At 40.9% G+C, this 24,000-nt stretch overlaps 1 protein-coding gene across 1 annotated transcript in view; it reads right to left on the minus strand.

The window, feature by feature from the left end:
• map3k15 (mitogen-activated protein kinase kinase kinase 15) overlaps positions 1–24,000 on the minus strand; it is a 72,210-nt gene that overhangs the window by 39,049 nt on the left and 9,161 nt on the right. Inside the window, exons 4-15 of the mRNA XM_061921553.1 lie at positions 12,770–12,963; positions 12,532–12,700; positions 12,358–12,464; positions 6,348–6,518; positions 6,172–6,284; positions 4,450–4,609; positions 4,222–4,372; positions 4,050–4,157; positions 3,912–3,961; positions 3,754–3,849; positions 3,611–3,698; positions 3,408–3,541 (exon numbers count right to left, since the gene is read on the minus strand). Coding sequence (XP_061777537.1) covers positions 3,408–3,541; positions 3,611–3,698; positions 3,754–3,849; positions 3,912–3,961; positions 4,050–4,157; positions 4,222–4,372; positions 4,450–4,609; positions 6,172–6,284; positions 6,348–6,518; positions 12,358–12,464; positions 12,532–12,700; positions 12,770–12,963 — 1,541 coding nt within the window. The remainder of the gene's footprint in view (positions 1–3,407; positions 3,542–3,610; positions 3,699–3,753; positions 3,850–3,911; positions 3,962–4,049; positions 4,158–4,221; positions 4,373–4,449; positions 4,610–6,171; positions 6,285–6,347; positions 6,519–12,357; positions 12,465–12,531; positions 12,701–12,769; positions 12,964–24,000) is intronic.

The following is a 24,000-nucleotide window of genomic DNA, read 5'->3' on the forward strand; positions in this document are numbered from 1 at the left end:
TGGAGCCTGAAATGGGTCAGTAATTCATAACATTGATTTTAATTCATTATTATTTTTTAAGCAATGACAGGTATAAAAAAAAATCCCACTTAAATTCTTGAGGATCAAAAGTCACACATTAAAAAAAAAAAAAAATCCCTTAAATCTTTAGATCAACTTCAGGTCTATTCGTCGATTATGATTATTTCAGTCATTTGTAATGTTTTTTTTTTTGTTTGCCCAAATTTACACAAAACTTAAAAATAAACACAGAAAATATGCAATCCCCCCCGTCCTAAAAAAAAAAAAAAATCAAAGTAGAATATTTGATGTGCAGTAATTTGAGCCTTGAATCGGTCAATAATTCATAACATTTGATTTTTAACAATGGCAGTTTTTTTAATCCCACTAAAATGTCTGGGGGCCAAAAGGGCCCCACTTATAAAAGTGTTAAGAATAAGTCATACAGTTTTATGTATTTTTTGCTTTCATCACTTAAATCTCTAGATAATCTCCAGCTATAGATAGATAGATAGATAGTACTTTATTTATTCCTTCAGGAGAGTTCCTTCAGGAAAGTTAAAATTAAAAGATATATCCTTCAATTTTGCGTTTTATTTATTTATGTTTTTATATTTGTCTGTTTTATGCCCCTTTTTTTAAAAGCAAACACATAAAATGCAATATTTTCCACAAAAAAAACATTTCAATGTGGAACATTTGAGGTAAAGTAACTGGAACCTTGAATAGGTCAATAATTCATAACAACATTGATTTTAATTCATTATTATTTTTTAAGCAATGACAGGTATAAAAAAAAATCCCACTTAAATTCTTGATGATCAAACGTCACACATTTGAAAAAAAAATCCCTTAAATCTTTTCAGTCATTTGTAATGTTTTTTTTGTTGTTTGCCCACATTTACAGAAAACTTAAAAATAAACACGGAAAATATGCAATCCCCCCGTCCTAAAAAAAAAAAAAAATCAAAGTAGAATATTTGATGTGCAGTAATTGGAGCCTTGAATTGGTCAATAATTCATAACATTTGATTTTTAACAATGGCAGTTTTTTTAATCCCACTAAAATGTCTGGGGGCCAAAAGGGCTCCACTTATAAAAGTGTTAAGAATAAGTCATACAGTTTTATGTATTTTTTGCTTTCATCACTTAAATTTCTAGATAATCTCCAGCTATAGATAGATAGATAGATAGTACTTTATTTATTCCTTCAGGAGAGTTCCTTCAGGAAAGTTAAAATTAAAAGATATATCCTTCAATTATGCGTTTTATTTATTTATGTTTTTATATTTGTCTGATGTATGCCCCTTTTTTTTAAAGCAAACACATAATATGCAATATTTTCCACAAAATAAACATTTCAATGTGGAACATTTGAGGTAAAGTAACTGGAACCTTGAATAGGTCAATAATTCATAACAAAATTGATTTTAATTCATTATTATTTTTTAAGCAATGGCAGCTATAAAAAAAAAAAATCCCACTTAAATTCTTGATGATCAAACGTCACACATTTAAAAAAAAATCCCTTAAATCTTTTCAGTCATTTGTAATGTTTTTTTTTTGTTGTTTGCCCACATTTACAGAAAACTTAAAAATAAACACAGAAAATATGCAATCCCCCCGTCCTAAAAAAAAAAAAAAATCAAAGTAGAATATTTGATGTGCAGTAATTGGAGCCTTGAATCGGTCAATAATTCATAACATTTGATTTTTAACAATGGCAGTTTTTTTAATTCCAATAAAATGTTTGGGGGCCAAAAGGGCCCCACTTATAAAAGTGTTAAGAATAAGTCATACAGTTTTATGTATTTTTTTGCTTTCATCACTTAAATCTCTAGATAATCTCCAGAGATAGATAGATAGATAGATAGATAGATAGATGGATAGATAGAGAGATAGATAGATAGATAGATAGATAGATAGATAGATAGATAGATAGATAGATAGATAGATAGATAGATAGATAGTACTTTATTTATTCCTTCAGGAGAGTTCTTTCAGGAAAATTAAAACTACAAGATATATCTGTCAATTTTGCGTTTTATTTTTTTATGTTTTTATATTTATCTGTTTTATGCCCCCCTTTTTTTTTTTTAAAGCAAACACATAATATGCAATATTTTCCACAAAAAAAACATTTCAAAGTGGAATATTTAAGGTAAAGTAACTGGAACCTTGAATAGGTCAATAATTCATACCAACATTGATTTTGAATCAGTATTATTTTTTGAGCAATGACAGCTTTAAAGTAAAAAACTGCCTTAATCTACACCTTAATCTCCCAGTTTGGTAAAACATCTCTTGATACAATCAGAGGGAATTGGGAAGAAGAGCTTGGCAGATCCATAGATGATGGAGATTGGGATTCTGCCTTAACCCAAATTAACAACAGTACATCCTGTTCAAGGTTTAATTTAATACAATTTAAGGTTGTCCACCGTATTTATTTCACTAACTCCGAACTTTCCAAAATATATCCCAATATCTCGGATACTTGTAACAGATGTCACATGTCACCTGCGAACATGACGCACATGTTTTGGTCTTGTCCCCATTTGCTGGATTATTGGACAACTTTTTTCAAACACCTTGCTAAGGCACTGGATTTAAATCTGACACCATGTGCAGAAATGGCTATTTTTGGGACGGTATCAGATTCCCAAATAAGGAGAAAATTTAAGGATAGTATCGCCTTTGCATCCTTATTAGCACGTAGGAGAATTTTGCTGGAGTGGAAGTCACCTTTCTGCCCCAAAGCCTCCTTATGGCTTAAAGATCTTATGATGCATTTAGATCTGGAAAAAATAAAGTTCAATCTTAGGGGGGCACCTGAGAAGTTTTATTTTGTTTGGGGCTGTATGCTTGACTACATAGCTAAATTAAAGACGCTACAGGACACATGAAAAGTTCACCTTTCATAAACTAGCTTCTTTTTATTAATTTTTTTTATATTTATTCCGGGTGTATATTTACTATCTGCCTATGTTGAGAAGAAAGTGATGTACTAATTATTTTCCATTTGTGACTGTACCTTTTAACTTGTGTAGGACCTGGGGTTGAGGGGGGTTTATGTGTGTATGGGGTATCGGTTGGGTTGCTGTTCTTGGAAGTGGGTGGGAAAAAAAGGGGAAAATGTGTTGACTGTTCTATTGTACATTGTAATACCTGTCAAATTCAATAAAAAACAAAAAAAATGCCTTCATAGCAGCTTGTGTTTTTACAGTCAACATTGCAACTTTTTTTGTTGCATTTCACGTATTTTCCCATTTCTTATGTTGTTGTTTTTTTTAAATAGTATTTTTAGAATGTTCAGTGGACGGTTGGAAAATTAGCTGCGGGCCGAGCCGCCCTTTGGACACCTATGATGTACGTGCTCCAAACTAAAAATGTGAGTCATCGTGCACCTGCTGTCCCTCTCTGGGATCTCCTTGATAGCAATTCGGACCTGGTTGCTGAGGTCCCTCCCGGCGTACACCACTCCATAGGTACCTCGCCCCAGCACCACCCGTTCGCTCGTCTCATCCATGTCGTACTCGTACTGCAACGCAACAGATGGTCATACTTTATTTTTAGAATAAAAAAACAGAATCATCCCGCGCCGACTGACCTCCAATGTGTCGCCATCGCCTTCGCCTTCCAGCTCCACGGCGTTCCCGGTCCCGTCCGATATCATCTCCTTCACCATGGAGCAGAACCTGAGAAGACACACGTTTGCTCCCACCGCAAGGCCAAAAAAGAGTCCGTCCTTACCGTGCACACTGCTCCTCCGTGGAGAAGTAAATCTGGAAGTCGTCCGAGTTGTCGTGGACGTAGAGGAAGCAGCAGCGCTCGTCGAATTTGCTGATACTGCGGACGTTCAAATAGCCAATGAGAAGCCTGGTAGAGTCAGTATCAAACACAGACTCTACCTGATGCCTTTGATGGACATAGCCGTAAAGTTCCACTCGTGGATGCCTTTCTGCAACACATCAACACAACGGATGGTCACCGACGAGAACGAGGAAGCTTTTCCAGTTTCCGTGAAGAAAAAAAAACCCACAACGGACCGTTTCAGGGGGCGAAACGTGCCAAATTGAGACGTTCTTCTCTTCAGCCTCATTGTTGATGGACACGTATGACGGTTGGTAGACCTTAGTGGGTTCCAGAATCAGCACCTGGACTCAGACAGGATTATGAGAGTCTTGACCGACGGGATCCGGCGTGACGTGAGTTCCGTACGGGAAAACGCAGTCGGTTGGTGGTGCCCTGCGTGGCCTCCACGATGATGTCCATCCAGAAGTTGAGTCGGTCCCTCTGGGGGGAATGTTCCACCGTCTGCTTCTTGAACCTCTGGATCAGCTGCAGGTTCTGCACCACCGAGCGCAGGTACCTGAATGCAACGCTCCAGTTACCAAAACGTGTAACGCTCTCCCTCCCGGCCATCGGGGATCTCATCGGGGATCTCACCAGAGAGGCGGCTTCAGCTTGAAGAGCTTCTCGGCAGCCTGAGTGGCCTTTGGAATGTCGTTAGCCAGCATGCTAACGGTGAAGAACTGTCCCACGTCCCAGTAGTTGTTCATTTTCTCCAGGGAACCTTTGCGCCCCAATAAACTGTTGAGGCGAACACCTGAAAAATATATTTGGGATCAATTTTATGAATGATGAATTATAAGGGATTTAACAGAGCAGCAAGAGAACCAATGTTGTAATAGCGGTAAGAAGCAAATTGCATTAGGGATGTTCTAACGATAAACCGCGATAAACCTACTCAGTGGCCTAGTGGTTAGAGCGTCCGCCCTGAGATCGGTAGGTCGTGAGTTCAAATCCCGGCCGAGTCATTCCAAAGACTATAAAAATGGGACCCATTACCTCCCTGCTTGGCACTCAGCATTAAGGATTGGAATTGGGGGTTAAATCACCATAAAATGATTCCCGGGCGCGGCACCTCTGCTGCCCACTGCTCCCCTCACCTCCCAGAGGGTGATCAAGGGTGATAGGTCAAATGCGGAGAATAATTTTGTCACATCTAGTATGTGTGACAATCATTGGTACTTTAACTTTAACTTAACGTTTCTGACAGTTAGTGTTACCACTTGATTATGGGAAAACCGTGATTGATTACATCACTCGTGGTGCAACGGCGAGCGAAATAATCGCTAACTAGCCCTAATGCTAACATGAGGACAAAACACATTAACATCTTTCCCCAATGACCAACACCTGTTTTCCGTTTTTTTCAACAATCTAAAACATCAAATTACAGAAGATGATAATAACATATTTGTAAACCCAAATAAGAAAAGTGTTCATAATTACCAGTTCTTTGTATTTTGTTTTACATCTTGTCCAGCGCTGTTATTTTTGTTTCCATTTCCTGTTTGCTTCCTTTTGGATCTGGCTTCGTCGCCTGTCATCATGATGTTTTATAAGCCGGCTCTGTCCTCTGGACAATGTTTGACTCTTGTGCTTTTTGTTTTGCTTGTACCTAAACGTCCATAGCTTTCCCTATGCTTCCTGTGCACTACCCTGCTGCACTATTTCGTCATTCTTGTTATTAAATAAATGTAAACTGCACTTCGCCTGCCGTCTGTGCACCCTAGGTTCCAGACCACTACCAGAACGTAACAAAAAGTATGTGGTGTGTGTGTGAGCTCCTGATTTATTCATTTTTATTTATGTATGTCCATCCCATCCATTTTCTACCGCTTATTCCCTTTTTGGGGTCGCGGGGGGCGCTGGCGCCTATCTCAGCTACAATCGGGCGGAAGGCGGGGTACACCCTGGACAAGTCGCCACCTCATCGCAGGGCCAACACAGATAGACAGACAACATTCACACTCACATTCACACACTAGGGCCAATTTAGTGTTGCCAATCAACCTATCCCCAGGTGCATGTCTTTGGAAGTGGGAGGAAGCCGGAGTACCCGGAGGGAACCCACGCATTCACGGAGATTTATGTATGTATTCACTTTAAATATAACTCGGTTAAAATAACTAATTGTGTGTGTGAGTACTTTTTGAGTACATTCAACAATACAGTGATTATTTTCATAATGTTACATTTTTAGCCGGATTTAAAAGTGTTACATGCTTAAAATAGTTCAAATGCAGCTACTACTGTCATTTTGCACAATCACTTAAAAAGGTTGTTGCCCACAGCCATGCTGGTAATTCTGTAATATCTTACCAATTTTCCTGAGTTCCATGGAGCTCTCAAACTGTTGACCGGCAACTATGAGGAGAACCGCCAGGTTGATGCCGGAGTAGAGTGTAGGCTGCAGCTCAAAGCCCTTCCTGTACCTGCAACGGTCCTTAACTTCCATCACATGTCCATTCAGTACTCATTCGGCGTGTCCTCCTCACCACTGTATGGCATTGTCCCTGTTCTTGGTGTCTTTGCAGTCCGAGTCGAGGAAGATGTCCTTGTAGATTCGTCCGCACAGGCAGAACATATCGGGCGCCGGATGCTCGCAGGACTGCAGGACCTGCAGCATCACCCGGAGAGCTTGCTCTCTGTCGCCAGGACTGTTCCTCCTGCGATTCAAGGATTTACGATCAGGTACTTTGATGTGTTCTGTGGACCAGGGATGGGCGATATGGCCTAAAATCTATATTTCACAATATATTATTTGGTATATGAATGATCATAGAAGCAAAGGCTCCCCATTTAGCTGCTGATAGGTTGATTGGCAACACTAAAATTGGCCCTAGTGTGTGAATGTGAGTGTGAATGTTGTCTGTCTATCTGTGTTGGCCCTGTGATGAGGTGGCGACTTGTCCAGGGTGTACGCCGTCTTCCGCCTGAATGCAGCTTAGAGAGGCTCAAGCACCCCCCTCAACCCCAAAAGGGACTGTCATGATCCACGTCTTGGATCATGGCATATTGTGGATTTTTTTCTGTTGGTTATCACATTCTGTCTAGTATTTGTCTTCCTCAGTTCTTTGTGGCACTTCCTGGTTTTGTTCCGTTGTCATAGTTACCCATTTAGTCTCTCCCTTGATCACACGCACCTGCGCTTGATTAGTTATCTCCCTATTTAAGACCGCCTTCGTTTGACATTCTTTCTTGGACTCTTGTTTGCTTCACGCTACAGTTGACGTCGCTCTTTCCAGCCTTGTGGTAACTACCTTCGTGTACATTAGCTTCCATGCTATTTCAGTTGTTTGTCCTTAGCTCATGCTAGCGCTTTCTGTTTTGTTTGTTAGTGCCTTCGAGCAAGTGTTTTTGGTTCTTAGTCTGTTTTAGTTAGTATAAATAAATAAATTGTTCCTACCTCACGCTGTGTCCATCTTCGCTGCACCCACGAGAGAACAACTCGTCACCACAATGCCACCAAGACGTCACAGGGACAAGCGGTAGAAAATTGATAGATGGATGGATGTTTACAGTGACGTATTGCGTAATTTCTACTTGTATTATTTTATATTATATTTGTGTTGGCCCTGTGATGAGGTGGCGACTTGTCCAGGGTGTACCCTGCCTTCCGCCCGATTGTAGCTGAGATAGGCGCCAGCGCCCCCCGTGACCCCGAAAGGGAATAAGCGGTAGTAAATGGATGGATGGATGGATGGATTATTATTAATCTACTTACTGCTTTACTGTTAATATCTGATTACGTCCTGTTTTAAAATGTTCTTTCTCCTACACTCATGTTAAAATGTAAGAAGCACATATTATTCTGTTGTTTGGGTACTTTACATTAGTTTTGCGTGATACTACACATTTGGGTATGGATCAAATAAATGATAAATGGGTTGTACTTGTACAGCGCTTTTCTACCTTCAAGGTACTCAAAGCGCTTTGACACTACTTCCACATTTACCCATTCACACACACGTTCACACACTGATGGAGGGAGCTGCCATGCAAGGCGCCAACCAGCACCCATCAGGAGCAAGGGTGAAGTGTCTTGCTCAGGACACAACGGACGTGACGAAGTTGGTACTAGGTGGGAATTGAACCAGGGACCCTCGGGTTGTGCACGGCCACTCTTCCACTGCGCCACGCTATGCCAAGTAGTTACAGGGCAGTTTTTGTTGATACTGATACTTCAACTTTTTAAGATCATCCGTAGAAAATGGATGAGTGAATGGTTCTATTTTTGATCAAACTTATAATCAGACAAAAACACAGGATGGTGGTGTGACAATATTAGATAAGATTTAGATATTGCAATAATTTTATACAATTGGCTTTAATTTAACTCCTTTTGGATTCAGCCTTATTTAGGAACTGCATTTTTTTTTTCCTGTCACTCACAGTACGTATGTAAGACAATAACTGGTATGATTTTCTTTTTTTAATGCATTCTATCTCCTAAATAAACACAAGCAAAAGTCATCTAAGAACGGAGCCAATGGGATTAGCTCAAATCCGTCTAAAAATTGCTTTAAAAAAGATTCTAAAACCTCCAACGTTTTATATACACACTGAAAGTATATACGTAATGTAGTAACAATTACATTCATAGTTAAAGGTAATATTTAGACGTTTTGCTCATTTTAAGCATACGGCGTTGTATTTAATTTAAGACGCTTCAGAACTTTCACTTTTCTTTAGACAACAACAACACTCTTATTCCTGGCAGACTTCATGACATACACCAAAGATTACTTTCAGACAAAAGATGTTCCAAAAACTTATATTTTTGAGCCTGAATATAAGGAGGATTCACTACAAGTTTTAGAAGCTGAGTGCTATACAGAACCAGCTTTAGTGAAACACTAAGCATCACGTAGCAGTATTGCTAGGTGTTAGACAAGAAATCCAAACTATAGATACAGTGGGGCCTGCGATAAGGTGGCGACTTGTCCAGGGTGTACGCCGCCTTCCGCCCGATTGTAGCTGAGATAGGCGCCAGTGCACCCCCGCGACCCCAAAAGGGAATAAGCGGTAGAAAATGGATGGATGGAGATACAGTGGGGCAAAAAAGTATTTAGTCAGCCACCGATTGTGCAAGTTCTCCCACTTAAAATGATGACAGAGGTCTGTAATTTTCATCATAGGTACACTTCAACTGTGAGAGACAGAATGTGGAAAAAAAATCCAGGAATTCACATTGTAGGAATTTTAAATAATTTATTTGTAAATTATGGTGGAAAATAAGTATTTTGTCAACCATTCAAAGCTCTCACTGATGGAAGGAGGTTTTGGCTCAAAATCTCACGATACATGGCCCAATTCATTTTTTCCTTAACACGGATCAATCGTCTTGTCCCCTTAGCAGAAAAACAACCCCAAAGCATGATGTTTCCACCTCCATGCTTTACAGTAGGTATGGTGTTATTGGGATGCAACTCAGTATTCTTCTTCCTCCAAACACGACGAGTTGAGTTTATACAAAAAAGTTCTATTCTCCCAATCCTCTGCTGTATCATCCATGTATCCATTTTGGTATAAACTCAACTCGTCGTGTTTGGAGGAAGAAGAATACTGAGTTGCATCCCAAGAACACTATACCTACTGTGAAGCATGGGGGTGGAAACATCATGCTTTGGGGCTGTTTTTCTGCTAAGGGGACAGGACGATTTATCCGTGTTAAGGAAAGAATGAATAGGGCCATGTATCGTGAGATTTTGAGCTAAAACCAATTTCCATCAGTGAGAGCTTTGAATGGTTGACCAAATACTTATTTTCCACCATCATTTACAAATAAATTCTTTAAAATTCCTACAATGTGAATTCCTGGATTTTTTTTCACATTCTGTCTCTCACAGTTGAAGTGTACCTGTGATGAAAATTACAGACCTCTGTCATCATTTTAAGTGGAAGAACTTGCACAATCGGTGGCTGACTAAATACTTTTTCGCCCCACTGTATAATAAAACAATCACTTACTGTACAATGTCTGCCCTCACTGGGATGCCTACTGATGGGATGTTTGTATCTTCCTGTTTAGTTAAAGAATTAATCATAATCCTCACGCAGGTTAAAAAAAAAAAAGTGCCGCAATCGAGCGTCTTTTCGTGTCTTTCTCGCCATCTTTGAGTTAAGTTGGATGTCAGCGTAGACCAACTTCTCGATTTACGCCCACAACCTTCTACTATCCAGGTGAGAGGCCTGATTTGTAATCTAAAATTAATTTTCACCAACTCCGAGGCGATGCAGCAGCAGTGGCTCAGGGTGTCAATATAGCAACGGAAGCTCGTTGGCTGTCTGTGACCTTGGCACTACTAAAAGTAGTTCCTCAGCGTTAGCTCTTATAATAACAGTATCGCTAATACCTGGTTAATATTCAGGTTGGAGTTTTTTTTATATATGGCTTTATGGGCGCAAGTGAGTAATGCTGCATTGTTAGCCACCTAGTACTTTCCGTATTTTACGACTTAGAATGCATAAAAAAGGGAATTGTGAATGCTGGGCAAAATTCCAAAAAAGTCAGGGACATATTTTCTGCGTTTGTAAACAATAACAATAATGACAAAAACATAATTATTGTGTTAATAAAAGATATCGATGTAATCACTGTAGTATTGACTTACATTATCATAACTGTCTATATTTGTATCGCTCCGCCCACTCCTTTTACATCCAAGAGCTCTAGTTTAGCATGACTTTTTTAGATATTCTTCGTCCTCCAGTGATAATGTCAGTAACTTGGTTTATTTTGGCGAGGATCAGCTAGCAAGGACTCTCCTTGTTGGCTTGTTGCTGTCAAATTAGCGGGACACAGCTGGAAAGTGTCGTCAAAATGCATCATCACGATATAGCGATAGTATTAAAGGCCTACTGAAACCCACTACTACCGACCACGCAGTCTGATAGTTTATATACCAATGATGAAATATTAACATTGCAACACATGCCAATACGGCCTTTTTACTTTACTAAATTACAATGTTAAATTTCCCGCGGAGTTTCTTGATGAAAATGACGCGAGTTTTTGACGTTATTGGTTGGAGGCGACATATTAGCCCAGCACCAGTTACGGCTAAAAGTCGTCTCTTTTCATCGCATAATTACACAGTAATTTGGACATCTGTGTTGCTGAATCTTTTGCAATTTGTTCAATTAATAATGGAGACTATAAAGAAGAATGCTGTTAGTGGAAAGCGGTGTATTGCAGCTGTGTTTCTTTGTTTGTTGTGAAGCTTTAACACAGAGCGAACATGTTTCTCTATATCAACTAGCATGTTTTTGGACGGGAAAATTGTGATATTAAGTCTTACCGGAGACATCAGTGGATTATGGGACTTCCTCCTGCAGTAGCTGTCAAAAAAGGCAGCTGTGAGCTTGGCTCCTCGGCTTCTCTCTTAGACACTGGCGTGTTCACCGCAGCCATCCGACTTTGAGGTATGTTTTTACAATTTCAGTAAAACACAATTAAAACAATAAGTGTAGTGAAGTGAATTATATTTATATAGCGCTTTTCTCTAGTGACTCAAAGCGCTTTTACATAGTGAAACCCAATATCTAAATTACATTTAAACCAGTGTGGGTGGCACTGGGAGGCGGTGGGTAATGTGTTTTGCCCAAGGACACAAAGGCAGTGACTAGGATGGCGGAAGCGGGGATCGAACCGGGAACCCTCAAGTTGCTGGCACGGCCACTCTACCAACCGAGCTTCCACCGAAATAGTAAGATGCAAAGACTTAAGTCAACATGACCATCATCTTTGGAGTTAGAGTTCTGTGCAGCACTCACAATTTGTTAATGGAGCCAAGTGTGCACCATGAACTCCATTGTAAACATGTGTTTCTACATTTGTTTGTTCTATTTTATTTTATGCTTAATCTACCATGTTCACATTGGATACGTTTGTAGTTATGTTACCTTTAATTCGGCTATCATGATGTCATTTGGATCATTGTTTTGATTGTAATATTGTAATGAGGATAAATGAATGTGTTGTGGATGTCACCAATGTGGCGGTTTGAGGAAATAAGCAGATAAGGGATCTTCCGGAATTATCCTAGTAAATGTGTCTAATTACATCTGAAACGCTCACACTGCCGCCGCCCGCAGCCGTCGCTTTTTTTTTTTTTTTTCTAGTCCTTCACTATCAATATCCTCATCCACAAATCTTTCATCCTCGCTCAAGTTAATGGGGAAATTGTCGTTTTTTCGGTCTGAATTGCTCTTACTACTGGTGGCTCCCATTATAAACAATGTGAGGATGTGAAGAGCCCTCACACCGGTGACGTCACGGCAAGGCTTTTTTTTATTAGCGACCAAAAGTTGCGAACTTTATCGTCGATGTTCTCTACTGAATCCTTTCAGCAAAAATATTGCAATATCGCGAAATGCTCAAGTATGACACATAAAATGGACCTGCTATCCCCGTTTCAATTAAAAAATCTCATTTTAGTAGGCCTTTAAAATCTCTATCGTAGGCCCGATTAATTTAATGGTCCACATACTGTGGACCGTCACCTGTTTAGCGCAAAGGCGTAGTGGAACTGGATCATGGGCTGGGTTGCCAGGTCACAAGTAGGCAGCATCTCCAAGGTCTGCACCAGTTTCACCATGGCATCGTAGTCCTGGTGGGCCAAATGACGTTAAAGTCAACTCATGCTTGGGTCGATTTCTAGACGGACAGGAGCCCACCTGGATGTCTCTGTAGGAGAAGAGCAGGTTCATGACGATGTCCTGCGTGAGGACCTCGGTGTTGTCGATGCGCAGTTTAATACGGGAAAGCTCCTTCGCCAGCTCCTCGCCCTGATACTTCTCCCTGGCCTTCCTGATGTCGTTCAGCAGGGTGTCTTTGAAGGAGGCACTGGGGGGGACACAAGGGGAAGGTATGAGGTGTGTCTGGTGTTTTTCTTTCAATGGGCTTTTGTCTGACCTGGACGTGACGTGGATGTCCTTCAGCAGGCTGGTGAAGCGGTCCATCAGGGGGACGCACAGAGGACCCAGGAGGTTGTCCCAGCTGGGCTGCATGTACTCGCTGGCCCTTCGCTGGGCGTCGCTCTCGCAGCACGTGTACTCATGGTTGGGGGTGACGATGTAGGGGATGAAATAATAGTTGCCGCTGGAGGCCTGGAGACAGACGGGGAGTTATTTTTTTTTACAATAGACTACACCAGGGGTCACCAACCTTTTTGAAAGCTAGACCTACTTCTTGGGTACTGATTAATGCGAAGGGCTACCAGTTTGATGCACACTTAAATAAATTGCCAGAAATAGCCAATTTGCTCAATTTACCTTTGATAAATAAATCTATATATATAAAAAAAATGGGTATTTCTCTCTGTCATTCCGTCGTACATTTTTTTTCCTTTCACGGAAGGTTTTTTGTAGAGAATAAATGATGAAAAAAACACTTAATGGAACGGTTTAAAAGAGGAGAAAACACGAAAAAAATGAAAATAAAATTTTGAAGCATAGTTTATCTTCAATTTCGACTCTTTAAAATTCAAAATTCAACCGAAAAAAAGAAGAGAAAAACTAGCTAATTTGAATCTTTTTGAAAAAAATTTTAAAAATAATTTATGGAACATCATTAGTGATTTTTCCTGATTAAGATTGATTTTACAATGTTGATGACATGTTTTAAATAGGTTCAAATTCAATCTGCACTTTGTTAGAATATATAACAAATTGGACCAAGCTATATTTCTAACAAACACGAATCATTATTTCTTCTAGATTTTCCAGAACAAAAATGTTAAAATAAATTCAAAAGACTTTGAAATAAGATTTAAATTTGATTTTACAGATTTTCTAGATTTGCCAGAATATTTTTTTTTAATTTTAATCATAATAAATTTGAAGAAGTATTTCACAAATATTCTTGGTCGAAAAAACAGAAGCTAAAATGAAGAATTAAATTAAAATTGTATTATTCTTTACAATAAATTAAAAAAAAAATACTTGAAAATGTATTTAAATTGTCAGGAAAGAAGAGGAAGGAATTTAAAAGGTAAAAAAATATATGTGTTTAAAAATCCTAAAATAATTTTTAAGGTTGTATTTTTCCTCTAAAATTGTCTGTCTGAAAGTTATGAGAAGCAAAGTAAAAAAATAAATGAATTTATTAAACAAGCGAAGTCCAAGTCTTTGAAATACTTTCTTGGATTTTCAAATTCTATTTGAGTTTTGTCTCTCTTAGAATTAAAAATGTTGAGCAAAGCGAGACCAGCTTGCTAGTAAATAAATACAATTTAAAAAATAGAGGCAACTCACTGGTAACTGCTGCTATTTGAGCTATTTTTAGAACAGGCCAGCGGGCGACTCATCTGGTCATTACGGGCTACCTGGTGCCCGCGGACACTGCGTTGGTGACCCCCGGACTAGACCAATGATTTGCCTGTAGACACCAAGAGTAACAGGCGGTAGAAAATGGATTAGAAAGGACAAATTTAAAAAATTTATATTTATTTTTTATTTTTTAACTTTGGACTTCCTGCGGACCGTATTTTGGATGCTTGCGCGCTGTATCCAGCCCGCGGGCCGAAGTTCGGGCATCCCTGGAGTAGACCCTGAAGTGTCGTAAAACACGTGCAAACCTGATAGCGCCTGCAAAGCTGATCTACTAAGCTGGTGTCCGATTAGCGTGACTGTCTTCAGGTATATGCAGAATATATGCTCGGTATCAGACCTCCCACAATATGAGGAGGAGATGCAAATATAGTCATTTAGCACTCAAAATGTGATTTATCAAGACTGAAAATATTCCGTGGTTGCTTTTTTGCATCTATTTTTAGCATGTTTGGAATGGCCTTACCACTGTCAAAAGCAGGGTTTCGCTACAATATTTCTGTTAGAAATTAGACAAATCATCTGTGATTAAACTTATGAATGATTGAAGACAAACGAACATCATTGTCTGCTGGTGTCGTTTTTAATGGTGTTTATTTTTCATACAACTATTGGAGGTACAGTACAGGCCAAAAGTTTGGACACACCTTCCCATTCAATGCATTTTCTTTATTTTCATGACTCTTTACATTGTAGATTGTCACTGAAGGCATCATAACTATAAATAAACACATGTGGAGTTATGTACTTAACAAAAAGCGGGGAAATCACTGAAAACATGTTTTATGTTCTAGTTTCTTCAAAATAGCCAACCCTTTGCTCTGATTACTTTTTTGCACACTCTTGGTATTCTCTCCATGAGCTTCAAGAGGTAGTCACCTGAAATGGTCTTCACTTCACAGGTGTGCTTAAAGGTTCATCAAGAGCAGTGGTCGGCAACCCGCGGCTCTGGAGCCGCATGCGGCTCTTTAGCGCCGCCCTAGTGGCTCTCTGGAGCTTTTTCAAAAATATATGAAAAATGGAAATGACGAGGGGGAAAAAAATAAATAGATTGTTTTAATTTGGTTTCTGTAGAAGGACGAACATGACACAAACCTCCCTAATTGCTATGAAGCACACTGTTTATATTAAACATGCTTCACTGATTCGAGTATTTGACGAGCGCCGTTTTGTCCTACTAATTTTGGCGGTCCTTGAACTCACCCTAGTTTGTTTACATGCATATCCTTCCCCAAAGTGATTTATGACACTTATTTTTCCGTCTGATTTTGTCGACCAAACTTATAACTTTGTGCATGAATGCACAAAGGTGAGTTTTGTTGATGTTATTGACTTATGTGGAGTGCTGATCAGACATATTTGGTCACTGCATGACTGCAAGCTAATCGATGCTAACAGGCTATTTAGGCTAACTATATGTACATATTGCATTACTATGCCTCATTTGTAGTTATATTTGAGCTCATTTAGTTTCCTTTAAGTCCTCATAATTCAATTTATATCTCATGACACACTATCTGTATGTAATATGGCTTTTAATTTTTTGCGGCTCCAGACAGATTTGTTTTTGTACTTTTGGTCCAATATGGCTCTTTCAACATTTTGGAAGGGGGACCGGAGGGTGTGTTCCAACTATCGTGGGATCACACTCCTCAGCCTTCCCGGTAAGGTTTATTCAGGTGTACTGGAGAGGAGGCTACGTCGGATAGTCGAACCTCGGATTCAGGAGGAACAGTGTGGTTTTCGTCCTGGTCGTGGAACTGTGGACCAGCTCTATACTCTCGGCAGGGTTCTTGAGGGTGCATGGGAGTTTGCCCAACCAGTCTACATGTGCTTTGTGGACTTGGAGAAGGCATTCGACCGTGTCCCTCGGGAAGTCCTGTGGGGAGTGCTCAGAGAGTATGGGGTATCGGACTGTCTTATTGTGGCGGTCCGCTCCCTGTACGATCAGTGCCAGAGCTTGGTCCGCATTGCCGGCAGTAAGTCGAACACATTTCCAGTGAGGGTTGGACTCCGCCAAGGCTGCCCTTTGTCACCGATTCTGTTCATAACTTTTATGGACAGAATTTCTAGGCACAGTCAAGGCGTTGAGGGGTTCCGGTTTGGTAACCGCAGGATTAGGTCTCTGCTTTTTGCAGATGATGTTGTCCTGATGGCTTCATCTGACCGGGATCTTCAGCTCTCGCTGGATCGGTTCGCAGCCGAGTGTGAAGCGACCGGAATGAGAATCAGCACCTCCAAGTCCGAGTCCATGGTTCTCGCCCGGAAAAGGGTGGAATGCCATCTCCGGGTTGGGGAGGAGACACTGCCCCAAGTCGAGGAGTTCAAGTACCTAGGAGTCTTGTTCACGAGTGAGAGAAGAGTGGATCATGATATCGACAGGCGGATCGGTGCGGCGTCTTCAGTAATGCGGACGTTGTACCGATCCGTTGTGGTGAAAAAGGAGCTGAGCCGGAAGGCAAAGCTCTCAATTTACCGGTCGATCTACGTTCCCATCCTCACCTATGGTCATGAGCTTTGGGTCATGACCGAAAGGATAAGATCACGGGTACAAGCGGCCAAAATGAGTTTCCTCCGCCGTGTGGCGGGTCTCTCCCTTAGAGATAGGGTGAGAAGCTCTGCCATCCGGGAGGAACTCAAAGTAAAGCCGCTGCTCCTTCACATCGAGAGGAGCCAGATGAGGTGTTTCGGGCATCTGGTCAGGATGCCACCCGAACGCCTCCCTAGGGAGGTGTTTAGGGCACGTCCAACCGGTAGGAGGCCACGGGGAAGACTATGTCTCCCGGCTGGCCTGAAAAACGCCTCGGGATCCCCCGGGAAGAGCTAGACGAAGTGGCTGGGGAGAGGGAAGTGTGGGTTTCCCTGCTTAGGCTGTTGCCCCCGCGACCCGACCTCGGATAAGCGGAAGATGATGGATGGATGGATGGGGTTGCCGACCCCTGATCAAGAGTTGAGTCAAGCAGTAATCAGAGCAAAGGGTGGCTATTTTTGAAGAAACTAGAATATAAAACCTGTTTTCAGTTATTTCACCTTTTTTGTTAAGTACATAACCCCGCATGTGTTCGTTCATAGTTTTGATGCCTTCAGTGACAATCTACAATGTAAATGATCATTTACATTGTATTATTATTATGCTGAATATATTTGTGTGCTGCGTGTTCAACAACATTGCAAAACACCACAAGTTGGAGAGCATGCTGACATAAATGTGGAGGGTAATGAGTGTCTCCATGGTGACAGTCAGTATAGTATACTCATTTAAATTAGGCGGTCCTCACCATTTTTGCACCTGTTATTGATTGTACACGCAGTCTTAACAGACCACCCAAAACATGCCCACCAATAGTACGCACAGTTTTATAGTTTGCAATTAGTAGATCAGTCCGTTAGTGTTATGGAGGTTAGAAGTGAACTACTGGGGACTTTGTGTTGTTGTTATTCCTCCAGCATGTCACAATCACACAGGTGCTGCGCTACCTTTCTGAAAACTGGAAAGTCCGGTCAGACAGTCCAGACTTGCGACCGGGCAAAAGTGCAATGGAGTCACAATGTGAATTGTAAGATATTACTTGCAACTTTCAATTTTGCATAATACGAGATAAACGAAACAACCAGTATGATTTTTTTTTTTTTACATAACAGAAGTACCATGAACCTGTTTGTTTTGAGGTGTTGTTACACTCCAGGTGGCTGAACGTAACTATAGTTAACTAATGTTTGTCAAGTTCTACCGGGATATGAGCCTCAAACCACTGCAAAAAAGAGCTGACAAATATAACATCAAAAGACTGGAGTTTAGAAAAAAAAATAGTAAGAACGAGGGAAATGATCTATCTATGCAGCTACATTAAGATTTGCATATCCAGAAATAAGCAGACTTTTAAGAAAAAATGTTTAATTGTTATTATTCTGAAAACAATCATTGCTCAACTTGCAATTCTAGAACTAAGCAGAATCTTTGAATAGGATTTTCTATTTGGGGAAAACTAAACTATCCTAATTGAACAGTTATTATCTCAACTTAAAAATGTTAATGTAGTATAGACAAAATATAATTATTCATGCTAAAATCAAGATTATGATGTAAAGTCGATGATTAAGATATATGTAAATAGCTCTTAATACTAGAGACATTTCTCGAAAATTCTTTATAAACCTTGTCAAGTGGCAAATCATTTGCCCTGTGAAGCTTAATGCAAACATTACAAAAACTCAATTCTGAAGTTCTGTCGCTACCCATCTTAATAACGCTCGGAGCTCAGCCAACTAATCGACGCACAATCGTTGTCAAAAGTTTACATACAGTTGTAAAGAACAACAACTGACGTCACATGGACAAATATAAGACCTTCTGAAGGAAAGTTCTGTGGTCAAATGAAACAAAAATGGAGCTCTTTGGCCACAATACCCAGCAATATGTTTGGAGGAGAAAAGGTTAGGCCTTTAAACATCATTCCTACTGTCAAGCATGGCGGTGGTAGTATTATGCTCTGGGTCTGTTTTGCTGCCAATGAAACTGGTGCTTTACAGAGCATAAAAGGGGGGTTACCTCCGAATTCTTCAGGACAACCTAAAATCATCAGCCTGGAGGTTGGGTCTTGGGTGCAGTTGGATGTTCCAACAGGACAATGACCCCAAACACACGTCAAAAGTGGTAAAAGAATGGCTAAATCAAGCTAGAATTAAGGTTTTATAATGGCCTTTCTAAAGTCCTGACCGACGTGTGGACAATGCTGAAGAAACAAGTCCATGTCAAAAAAACAACCAAATTTAGCTGAACTCCACCAATTTTATCAAGAGGAGTGGTCAAAACCTCAACCAGAAGCTTGTGGATGGCTACCAAAAGCGCCTTATTGCCAAGGGACATGTAAGCAATTATTACCATTGCTGTATGTATACTTTTGACCCAGCAGATTTACTCACATTTTCAGTAGACCCATAAAAAATTCATAAAAGAACCAAACTTCATGAATGTTTTTTGTGACCAACAAGTATGTGCTCCAATCACTCTATCACAAAAAAATAAGAGTTGTAGAAATGATTGGAAACTCAAGACAGCCATGACATTATGTTCTTTACAAGTGTATGTAAACTTTTGACCAAGACTGTAGGTGCTGTAGGTTTGATTCCTTTGTTTTCTCCAGCGAATAACCTAACTTAGTATGATGTTGTTAGGTGTAATGTTAGTATTTAGCTGACATAGCTAAGCTAACATTGCTAACGTTTGTCTCCTTCTACTGCCCCGCTCTTTTAACGTTAATTTGTTGTATGTGATGTATGACATTTAGTATGTTAAACAATAGTCGGAGTGTATATGTCAAAAGTACACAAAAGCGCTTCTTGTAGGTATGTGTGTATTTGTCGCTGGCCTGCCTTCCGCAGTGGTCACTCTAAGCCAGGGGTCTCAAACTCAATTTACCTGGGGGCCACTGGATGCAGAAACTGGGTGAGGCTGGGCCGCAGGAAAAGATTTCTTAAAAAAATCTAACATGCACTTTTTAATGAATTCACCTTCTTTGAATGGCTTTCCCGCCCTAGCAACATTCTTGTCATCTCTCACGATCTTTCCGGGAAACACCCGAATATCAGTCCCCCTCCCGACAATCTCCCGGTGCAAACATTCTCCCGGTTTTCACCCGGACAACAATATTAAGGGCACTGCCTTTAGCGTCCTCTACTACCTGACATCTCGTCCGCTTTTCCATCATACAAACGGTCTGCCGGCCCAGTCACGTAGTGTATGAGGCTTCTGCAGACCCACGGAAGTGACTGCAAGACATACTTGATCAACAGCCATACAGGTCACACTGAGGGTGGCCGTATAAACACCTTTATCACTGTTACAAATATGCGCCACACCGTGAACCCACACCAAACAAGTTTGACAAACACATTTTGGGAGAACATCCGCACCGTAACACAACATAAACATAACAGAACACATACCCAGAATCCAATGCAGCACGAACTCTTCCGGGCTAAAATAGGGGGCGGCGTTGGGGTATATTGTAGCCCGGAAGAGTATATAACACGTCACAGACAACGTCACGGTGACATCACGTGACACCTCTGATGAACGCTGCAGAAGCAAGGTAGCCGAAACTTGTCCGGTACAACACTTTACCTGACCAGCCTATATAAATCAACTATTTATAAATACCCGTCAGTAGGCTAAATGAACCTCTTCAACATATGTGGCTGGGCTGTCACACTGTTTGTACAGGCTGTAGAGGGCGTTAAAGGCATTGCCTCCACGGTACCCCCTTAATATTGTTTTTAGGGAGCAATTCGGGAGAATGAATACCCCTGGAGGGTCCCTGAAAATTGGGAGTCTCCCGGAAAAATCAAGGGTATACAAGTATGCCGCTGATAAAGCGTCATTCTTATAAAACTCGCGGGCCGCACCAACATTAAATATTTGTTTATTAAGGTGCAGGCCGCGTGTTGGAGACCCCTGCTTTAAGCGTTTGACATTTGAATGCGCCATCCTTAGTAGCGGCTGGACCGCTGTTTTCAGAGTTTAACTGTATCTGCGTTGTTTTCGTCACATTTATATGCCCATCATGATGTAGAACACATATCCTGGTTAATCCAGAATATCGAAATTTTCGGATTGGACAATTACTCACGCCAGAAAGCTCCGACAAAATTTAGCATGTGTACACTCGACAAAAAAAGTCTCCTGTGAGTAAAAATTTCATTCAAATTCCTTTTAAAGTATAATTTTTCCCCTCGCTTCTCAAGGTGTGTTTAAGAGCTGTTAGATCAGGGGTGTCAAACTCAAATACAGAGTGGGCCAAAATTTAAAACTGAACAAAGCCGTGGGCCAAGGTTGAACAAATTAACCTTTTAATAGGGACCCAAACAAGTTTTGCATTGAACATTGAACAAGCAAGGCTTATATGACATTATAGTGACAAGCAAAATCGAGTTTCAAATTCTAATAATGATAATTAAAAAAATATCAATGGCATATCAAATAAAATAAAAATTAAAATTGGGGGTGGTCGGGGTTTGGTGGTAGCGGGGGTGTATATTGTAGCGTCACGGAAGAGTTAGTGCTGCAAGAGGTTTTGGGTATTTATTCTGTTGTGTTTATGTTCTGTTACGGTGCAGATGTTCTCCCAAAATGTGTTTGTCATTTTTGTTTGGTGTGTTAAAGCCGCATGTATTGTGTGACTGTGCTGGCACGTTGTTTGTATGGCGGAAAAGCGGACGTGACGGCAGGCTGTAGAGGACGCTAAAGGCAGTGCCTTCAAGACACACCCCCAATATTGTTGTCCGGGTGAACTTTAACTCCTCCCACTGGATCTTTCCTAGTTACCGATCAACCTGACTAGGATTTAAACCCAGTCCTCTTTGATTGGGAGATACCTGTTTTGACCACTCAGCCATCCTTGGTCTTCTTAAAGGGAGATTTCGGGCCCCAATGAAATTTTTAATTGAGAACCTGTCTCAGTAAACTATGATATAAAAGCTTTCCTAGTTACCGAATGATCTGACTGGGATTTGAACCCAGTCCCTTTTGATTGGGAGCAAGCTGTTTAACCATTTTCGGGAGCGGCACTGAACTTCGGGAGTCTCCCAGGAAAATCGTGAGGGTTGGCAAGTATGAATATCAGTGGTGAATGCGGTGTTACAGAGGCACCGCCGCTGAATAATACCGACGGGCCAGCTCTAATCTTAATTTGATATTACCTCGAGGGCCAAATGAAATTGTACAGCGGGCCATATTTGGCCCGCGGGCCAGAGTTTGACACCCATGTGTTAGATGGAGACAGGTGTGGAGTCACAGTGTCTTTTAAAGTATATACTTTTGTAAATACTCTTACTTTTGTTTGTTTTTTGTTTTTGTTCTGTGTGACATCAGGGGTAGGGGATGAAGAGAGTCTTAATTTTTTTGTAAATGTGAATGTAAAATGAATGAAAAAGAACTATGAAAAAAAAAAAAAAATTCCAGACAGTAATACCGTCTAATTTTTTAATTACCGAAAAAACGTCATTTATTAATGCATTTTTGGGTACACAAAGTCAGACGCATGCGCACTAGCGTCGTTAGGCTTGATAAAGGTGGCGGAAAACCTACACGAACTTTGCTGCGGGGATTTCCCTTCGAAGTAAACGGAGCCAAGCGCTTGGTTTAACATAATTTTTTCCCTCGCTGTTAGATGAAGACAGGTGTGGAGTCACAGTGTCTTTTAGAGTATAAGTTATACATGTATCTGTGAGTTTGCAAAATATCCATCCATCCATCCATTTTCTACCGTTTATTCCCTTTGGAGTCGTGGGGGGCGCTGGCGCCTATCTCAGCTACAATCGGGCGGAAGGTGGAGTACACCGTGGACAAGTCGCCACCTTATCGCAGGGCCAACACAGATAGACAGACAACATTCACACTCACATTCACACACTAGGGCTAATTTAGTGTTGCCAATCAACCTATCCCCAGGTGCATGTCTTTGGAAGTGGGAGGAAGCCGGAGTACCCGGAGGGAACCCACGCATTCACGGGGAGAACATGCAATCTCCACACAGAAAGATCCCGAGCCCCGAAATTGAACCCAGGACTACTCAGGACCTTCGTATTGTGAGGCCGACGCACTAACCCCTCTACCACCGTGGTGCCCTCTGCAAAATATATTCAAAATTAATAGATTAGCACACTGATTTTATTAGACTGGTTGACTTCCTCTTCCTGGTCGCTGTGGGATCAATCTTGTTTCCTCAGATTTTCCGCAATGTACGTTAATTTCATGATCATTTAAAAATACACATACACTGTTAAAACCTATTTTTCCAACGATGCCAACCTTTTTTAAAATGGGGTGAACATTAAGAAAGTTATGACATTGACTTTGTATTGAAGAGGCTGATCACAAATTAGTGCATTTTCACTTTCTTAATATTCCATCCATCCATTTTCTACCGCTTATTCCCTTTCGGGGTCACGGGGGGCGCTGGCGCCTATCTCAGCTACAATCGGGCGGAAGGCAGGGTACACCCTGGACAAGTCGCCACCTCATCGCAGGGCCAACACAGATAGACAGACAACATTCACACTCACATTCACACACTAGGGCCAATTTAGTGTTGCCAATCAACCTATCCCCAGGTGCATGTCTTTGGAAGTGGGAGGAAGCCGGAGTACCCGGAGGGAACCCACGCATTCACGGGGAGAACATGCAAACTCCACACAGAAAGATCCCGAGCCTGGATTTGAACCCAGGACTGCAGGAACTTCGTATTGTGAGGCAGACGCACTAACCCCTCTGCCACCGTGAAGCCTTTCTTAATATTTATCCCATGAAAATGATACTTATATCACTGAAATCTGCGATGAGGTTGCGACTTGTCCAGGGTGTACGCCGCCTTCCGCACGATTGTAGCTGAGATGGGCACCCCGCGACCCCAAAAGGGAATAAGCGGTAGAAAATGAAAAATGGAAATATCACTGAAATTGTCTTAACAAGAACTGATATAACTGGTTTCATTTATTTAAATGAATTTTGAAAATTACCTACGTCCTGGGGACAGACTCCACTGTAAAAAAAAACACAGCTCAATAAATCTACAGACACTAAATAGGGCTGACTAAAAACACTTATGAAATGTCCAATTCCAGCATTAAAGCCGACAAACTTCAAATGTTTAAAAATGAGAGATTAGTGTTTTGACCACACTTGTAACAGCAAATTATTTGCTTAGCTTGTGTTGTGTACGTTACACAAGGCACTGATTGCAACGTAACGTCCTCCTTTGTGGTTGTTAGTGAACGCAAACAAGCAACCTCCCAGCATGCTTTGCTGCACACGGTACC

This window comes from Nerophis ophidion, linkage group LG15 (assembly GCF_033978795.1).
Source record: "Nerophis ophidion isolate RoL-2023_Sa linkage group LG15, RoL_Noph_v1.0, whole genome shotgun sequence".
In the NCBI taxonomy this organism is placed as follows: Eukaryota; Metazoa; Chordata; class Actinopteri; order Syngnathiformes; family Syngnathidae; genus Nerophis; species Nerophis ophidion.